The sequence below is a fragment of the Chiloscyllium plagiosum genome, unplaced genomic scaffold, assembly GCF_037043375.1.
Source record: "Chiloscyllium plagiosum isolate Xiang-an unplaced genomic scaffold, Cpla_swu_hap1 HiC_scaffold_13, whole genome shotgun sequence".
NCBI classification, from domain to species: Eukaryota; Metazoa; Chordata; class Chondrichthyes; order Orectolobiformes; family Hemiscylliidae; genus Chiloscyllium; species Chiloscyllium plagiosum.
Genome location: NW_028270151.1, coordinates 25,521,167 through 25,528,629, shown reverse-complemented (window position 1 = coordinate 25,528,629; position 7,463 = coordinate 25,521,167). Strand labels below are relative to the sequence as shown.

General features: G+C 43.0%; 1 protein-coding gene across 1 annotated transcript; it reads right to left on the bottom strand.

Annotated features, from left to right (window-relative positions):
- Positions 1 to 2,989: 2,989 nt before the first annotated feature.
- On the bottom strand, positions 2,990 to 7,063 carry LOC122556116 (ribosomal protein eL22-like 1). The gene is made up of 4 exons (XM_043702577.2): positions 6,953 to 7,063; positions 5,572 to 5,676; positions 4,121 to 4,242; positions 2,990 to 3,243 (listed from the first exon to the last, which is right to left on the bottom strand). Exons 1-4 carry the CDS (start codon positions 6,959 to 6,961, stop codon positions 3,099 to 3,101), a joined length of 381 nt encoding a protein of 126 aa, XP_043558512.1. The 5' UTR covers positions 6,962 to 7,063; the 3' UTR covers positions 2,990 to 3,098.
- Between the last annotated feature and the right edge of the window lie 400 nt (positions 7,064 to 7,463).

The following is a 7,463-nucleotide window of genomic DNA, read 5'->3' as shown; positions in this document are numbered from 1 at the left end:
GCATGCAGTTTTTCAGCAAAGTACAATGTAACCCTGCAAGTACAAATTCACCCCACAAAATATATGTGTGCATGTGGGTCTTTGTCTGTCTGTGTGTGTGTGTCTGTCTGGGTTGGGGGTTGTGAGTGTGAGAAAGTGTATGTGTGTGTGTGTAGTGAGTGCAGAGTGTCTTAAATCTGTGAGGGGTTGCATGTGTGAGTTTGGGAGTGTGCATGTCTGTGGGTGTCTGTGTGCGCGTCTGTGTGCCCGTGTGTATAGGAGTGCCTGTGTGTGTGTGAGAGTGTGTGTGTGTAGGAGTATCTGTGTGTGTGTATAGTGCAATGGTGGTCACCTATAATGTGACATGAACCGAAGGTCCCGATTGAGGCTCTCCCTATGGGTACCGAACTTAGCTATCAGCCTCTGATCTGCCACTTTTCTCTGCTGCCTGTCCCGAAGTCCATCTTGGAGGATGGTCACCCGAAGGTCCGTGGCTGAATGTCCTGGAGCACTGAAGTGTTGCCCAACTGGGAGGGAACCCTCCTGTCTGTTGATTGTTGTGCGGTGCCCATTCATCCGTTGTCGTAGCATTTGCTCGGTTTCCCCAATGTACCATGCCTCAGGGCATCCTTGCCTGCAACGTATAAGATAGACAACATTGGCTGAGTCACATGGGTACCTGCCATGTACAAGGTGGGAAGTGTCCCCACGCGTAATGGTGGTATCTATGTCCACACTCTGACATGTCTTGCAGCGTCTACCGTGACAGGGTTGTATGGAGTTGTCCTGACAGCCGGGCACCTTGCTGCGAACATGAATTTATGTAAAACTCCATTATCTCACTTTTTAGATTAGAATCAATCTAAACATCATGGCATAGACAGAGAACACAGGGGGCCAACATCTTCAACATATTGTCTAGCTATCACCATTGTTAACAGCTAACCCGAGAATGCAACTTTTTAAGAAAAAGTTTTGTGATTTACACATGAAAGAAGTGAAACTACCACTGTATTCTAACAGATGAAAGGCTTAACTGACAATCAATTTTTCAATGTATAATTTCAGTTACATCACTGTAAATCTTTGCTATAAATTCTGTTAGGATTGAGCCCTTCACTGTCACTTGATGAAGGAGCGTCGCTCCGAAAGCTAGTGTGCTTCCAATTAAACCTGTTGGACTATAACCTGGTGTTGTGTGATTTTTAACTTTGTACACCCCAGTCCAACACCGGCATCTCCAAATCATTTCTCTATGGGGAACCCTAACTAAAACAATGCCCCTGCAGGCAAGACGTCACCAAACTGCTTAATATTAATAACCACAGACCATGAGCCACTCTGCACAGGATGCTACTGATTGTTCAATGCTGGCATTGTTAGCCTTTTTTGATATTATTGAACTATCTATCGTAGTTAGACCTGATTTGTCTTGTGATCAACCTATCAACTGCAAACTGAGGGAAGGGGTTCTGACTCATCAGTGCGGAGCAGCCATTCTGTACCTGAGCCATCATTGACCTCTTTCTAATATCGTGAAATAAACAAGCGTGTCAATTTCACAAGGTCTGCACGTGAACTTGATTTGAATTTGGACAATTCTTTGACAAAAGTATTCAATGTTTTGGCCTCAACTGCTTGCTGTGGAGAGAATTTCACAAGCTCACCACTCCGGGTGAAGAAATTTCATCTCAATCTTAAATGGTCTACCCAGTACTCTTAGACTTTCAGCCCTTGTTCTGGAGTCCCTGGTCATTGGAAATGTCCTTCCTGCATTTACACTGTTTAGTCCTATTAAAATTATGCATGTTTCCATTGTTGATTACAAAAGATCTATATTCATATTGCATAAATGTTCTCTTCACCTACCTATAAAAACTTTTGCAATCAGCTTGTTTCCCCCAGGCTTCCTCAAAGGGGCGACATGGTGACTCAGTAGTCAGCAATGGCTGCTTCACAGTGCCAAGAACCCAGATTCAATTCTAGCCCGAGGCAACTGTCTGTGTGGAGTTTGCACATTCTTCCCCTCCCACAGTCCATAAATGTGCAGGTCAGGTGGACTGGCCATGTTAAATTGACCATAATGTCTCAGGAATGTGCAGGTGAGGTGGCCTAGCCATGAGGAATGCAGGGTTACAGTAGGAGGTGGATCTGGTGGGATGCTCTTCAGAGGGTCAGTGTGGACTTGATGGATTTAATGGCCTGTGTCCGCACTGTAGGGATTCTATGATTCCTCACTTACTCTTATTTTCACTACATCAATCCTTTGTTGAAACAGTTTTATTTTTTAATCTTCAGCTCTACTGTTCTTTTCGGCCAATTTATATGTCCCTTCCTTTGGATATACTATCCCTAATTTCCTTTATCTGCCATGGCCAGGTCATCTTTTCCACTTTACTTTCATACCAGAAAGACAAACCATCACACTTCCTCCACACTCTCTATACATGCCTGCCATTGCTTATCCAACATCTCAAAGTACTTTAGCTTACTCTTTTTAGATTCAGGACTCCAGTCTCAATCAACTATGTTACTTTCCATCTTAATAAAGAAGTGGTGCAACTGTTATTTGGAGCAAGTGTCAAGGTAACTTTGCTCTTTCCCTGAAACATCTGCTCAAGACTCCAACTCAACACCAAGCTAAACTTCCTTGAGCAACACTTACTACAGATGTGCTCACATCAACAACCCGCTGTTTCCACATCATGCATTCCTACTGTATCATATTTAATTTATAAATTACTGAGATCTGTGCTCAAATGAGAGCAGCCTATGGTCCAATAGGATAATGGCAACTTTACCTTTGCATTGTTTTTCCTCATTTTAGTTTACACTTAAAAAACACCAGTTACATCAGTCATCATCAAACTGGTACAACCGCCCTTAACAAGAGTTCATTTGCCAATTCATCAGGGCCCTTCTCACATTATAATGTCCTGACATATGCAAGGTCAAAAGCTTTAACACAATGTGTTTTTCAGCAAATATAAATTTCTGGACCAAACAACTGTTCTGTGAAATTATGATTTATTAATAAGTTAATAACATTTTATATAGATGCACTCTGAAAACCACTTTTTTTGTACAAGAGTCTTTGGTCTCCAAACTCAGGTTTCTGTTCAATCCTCCGTTTCTGACTCCTCTTCATCTTGGCTGATTTGGAAGTAGCGGAGCTCGTAGCTGTCTTTATCAGAAGCGATAACCCGCAGCCAGTCTCGCAGGTTGTTCTTCTTCAAGTACTTTTTGGTCAGGTACTTCAGATATCTGAGGGGGCATAAGAGATGCAGTCAAGATTACTCCCATCACAGTCATAACGCATGTTTCTTACATTACAGTGACTAAACTTCAGTTGATTCAACAATATAAAGTGCTTCAGAAGTTCTACAAAAAGCCCTATAAATGTTAGTATTATTCCGCCCAGGGTGAAGGCTGAAGCCTTCCTCATGGACAGGACACCATTCCACACAGTTCAGTCATTCCTTGCATTAAGTCAAGGTGACAGCATAATCAAGTTCTTCAGATTGAACATCAGTGAAACATCTGGCCCTTAAGCAGATATCTGCACGTTTTAAAGGTCCAATGGTTTTACTAACAACTGTCTGCACTGATACCAACAAAAGCTTAAGTGGCACAGGACACCACAATCAAGCCAACAGCATCATATCTCATGTGAAGCAAGGTACAGTGGCAATATGCTGAGAGAAGATCAGTCAATTAATCCAAAATTAAACCTGACACATCGAAATGGGAGTTGGATAAATATATGAATTTTGCAGGGACGACAACATTTACAGGCCAGTCAAATGGCCCATTCTTGGTGCTGTACCATGCTGTGATGCGTTTGCTACATGATTGGTTGCACCCCCACACCTGATGGTATTAATCAAGTAGCTTGCTCAGAGACAACATGGATTTTCAACCACAGCAGCATCGCACAAATGTCAAATATGACTCTTTCAATGCTCTGTACAACATGTAAATTAAGCATTTTTTATAAAAATAAAACTATTCAAAATAAATGTTGGCAGGGAACACATTCTTAAACCACTTCCGTCCTTGAGGTAATGGCACAAAGTCAGAACTCAGAAGCCTCAACCTCCCATTCCACCTCCGGAAATGACACAAGGAGCAAAATGTTTACCTTTTGGAAAACTTTTTGGCCGACGTGACAGTGATCTTGTTTTTCAGGCTCTCAATCTGGACAATGTTGCCTAGGTTTCCAGTCTTCCCACTGACCTTCACCTTCTCCCGCAGAAACTGCTCCTGTTATGGAACATAAAACCATGGGACACTAGGGAAGGAAACCCTAGGCACAGACTAGGGACGAGGACCCTAGCCAAAACAAAGCAGTTAGAAGGGCCAAGAGTTAAAGGGTGGGACAGAATGAAATTTAATTGTTTGTCAAAAACTCAAGTTCTAGGACCTTGCAGCTGCTAGTTGCCCTCTTCATTTTAGACAACAAAACCAGACTAAATTCAAAGCCGCCTCCTTCTCCAAAGTTATACTCGTTAAAATTCTAAGCCTACTCAGACACGTAACAGGACAACTAACTCAATTAATGTTGCCTTGGGATTTTTTCCAACATTAAAAGGTGTTTGTGGATGTCACAGTAAGGGTAGTGCCAATTTTTTCTGCAGTTAAGACTCCGTCATCTTGATGGGAATGGAGGTGCTGAAACACCTGGTAAAAGCATGCAGTTTCTGTGGAAATCATTCTATCAGAATGAAGTGCTGAATTTAAACCAATACTCACAAAGGGATCAGTACAGCAACAACATAAAAGGCAGTCATTATTGGTAACATTCTACAGAGTCTAACGAAACACAGCTGTTACAAACTATAGTGAACAGAAGTCATGAACAGAACACAGCAATATCTACTGCCATATGCAAGATTGGGGCACGGGGGCATAACCCATTTAATACCTAATATATTTTAAATCGATCCATGTCACTTAAGGCACCCACCTCCACTTAAATTGTGAATAGTCACACTAATATAAACCACCTTCATTTCATCAGCCTTTCTCATGGCCAATTTGTACGGGTGGGGGATTTTTGACCATCCTTGGAAGTATACCAATTCCCAGTGTCACTACCTATAAGGTTCAATAGTTATTATACAGGGTAAAAACACAGTTCTAACTGCCTCCTGTAGAAGCTGTGGAGATCCCACTCTGAATCGACTTGTTCCATGACACACAAGATGATAGGCCACACACTACTGTAATACCCAATCAATCCATCAACACTCAAAGGAAAATTGCCATTCCCACCTCGGAATCCAGAGAATTTGGGGTCAAGGCAGGCAGAAAATAAAGAGGGCAAATTGGTGTTTATGATAATGACCCAAAAGTGCTGGGGATACCCAGCAGGTCAACCAACACCTGGGAGAGAAAAAGGGAATTAATGCTTCGGGTTGACATTAGCATCTTCAACAAATGTTCTGACAATAGATTGCAGATTGGAAACATTAACTCTGTTTCTCTCTCCAGGTGCTGGCAAAACAAGCAAGCAAGCATTTTGAGCAAATTCTGTTTTTAACTCAAGACTTCCAGTGACTCCAGTAGTTATGTCGGTTTTAAATTCCTTACAAAGTTGCTGCAGTCAAGGATGCCATCTTCTACTGGGTTAGAGAGGTTGAGGGTGAATCTCCAAACAGGCTTCTTCTTGGCCTTGAGGTGTACAGATGACTTCTTCTGTGGACAGAAAGGAACATATGAGAAAATACAAGCACCAAATAGCCGCATCTCAACTACAAACTCTGACATTCAGGAGACAGGAGAGTGATGGTGGAGGGTTATGATCAGCGGTCTTCCACAAGGATCAGTGCTGGGTCCACTTTTGCTTGTTATTCATATACATGATTTAGACGAGAATATAGAAAGCATGATTAGTAAGTTTGAAAATGACACCAAGGTTGGTGGTATAGTGGACAGTGAAGGAAGTTATCTAAGATTACAAAGAGATCTTGATCAATTATCAATGGGCTGAAGAATGGCAAATGGAGCTTAATTTGGATAAATGCAAGGTATTGCACTATGGTAAAACAAACAAAGACAAGTCTTATACAATTAAAAGTGGGGCCTTGGGCAGTGTTTAGAACGAAGACCTAGGGGCTCAAATAACAAATTATTTGAAATTCGCATCACATATCAATAGGGCAAGGTGTTTACTATGCTTGCCTTCATTGCTCAGACCTTTGAATATAGGAGTTGGAATGTTATGTTGAGGAGGTACAGGAGGCCTCTTTAGGATCAGTGTCCAGTTCTGGTCGCCCTGTTTTGAAAGGGTATGACTCTGCAGAAAGTTAAGAGGAGATTTTCCAGGATGCAAGAGCGGCCTCATAGAGGTTTATAAAGTAATGCAGGGTACAGATTGGGTTAATGGTAGGTGTCTTTTTCGTCGGGTGGGGGAATTTCAAGAATGGGGGCACAATTTTAAGGTGAAAGGAGAAAAATTTAAAAAGGACATGAAGGGCAACCCCTTTTGTTTAAACAGTGTGTGGAATGACCTACCATAGGATGTAGTTTCTGGAGGCAGTTACAATGTTTAAAAGACATTTGGTTAAGGGCGTGAATAGGAAAGATTTGGGGCGGGGGGGGAAGCAGAAGAAGGCAAGTGGGACTAGCTTGGGATTACGGTCGGCATGGTCTGGTTGGAGCGAAGGGTCTGTTTCCATGCTGTATCACTGTAATGTTATCAAGTGGCGATAAAGTCCAGGCCGGTTGTCAAACAACAAGTTGATGGATATAATGAGTTACGTTTAAAAATGCAAGAAACAGAAGGTGAACTAATCTTCGGGACGATGCACAATGGCTCCCAGCTGCCTACAATGTGCCGCGACAGAGCAGAGTTTTAAAATCCAAGTATCTGGGACGGTTTCTGCTAAACCTTTGCCAACAGGCCACAAAAAATCTCGGCGCTGGCGGAGCAGTCAAGCTGTCGAAAAGCCGAGGCCTACTCCTCACTCACCGGCGCCATTCCTATTCCTCTCCTACTCCCGCTACCGCCAACAATAGAAAAGGACGAACACCCTCGCACCCTACTTTATATAGACACTGACGTCATGACGTCACCACGCAGATCGCCGCCGCCGCGGCAGACAATGTAAAAGGACGAACACCGTCGTACCCTACTTTATATAGACACTGACGTCATGATGTCACCACGCAGATCACCGTCGCCGCGGCCAAAAGAACGAACACGCGCACCCCCCACCTATCTGACACGGACGTCATAACGTCACCACAGATCTCATCCCAGCGACCAACGTACGTGTTCGCCTGTCACGTGACAGACCACATGCTTCAGTCCTCCCTTTATCACCATTCTTTTCTGGAAAGTGTGCAGGATCAGTGTTAGCTGCCCATCCGGAATTACCATTTTTGTGTTTTGCTCAGCCATTGTAGAGGTCAGATAAGTGTCCACCACCTGTCACCCTGGAGTCACATACAGCTCAAACCAGGATAACAGTAAAGCACAT

Coding starts and splice junctions, on each gene's coding strand:
- LOC122556116 (XM_043702577.2), bottom strand. Junction 4,243..5,571: donor TCCTTGACTGCAGCAACTTT/GTAAGGAATTTA, acceptor GTTCCATAACAG/GAGCAGTTTCTGCGGGAGAA. Junction 3,244..4,120: donor GCCAAAAAGTTTTCCAAAAG/GTAAACATTTTG, acceptor ATGCCCCCTCAG/ATATCTGAAGTACCTGACCA.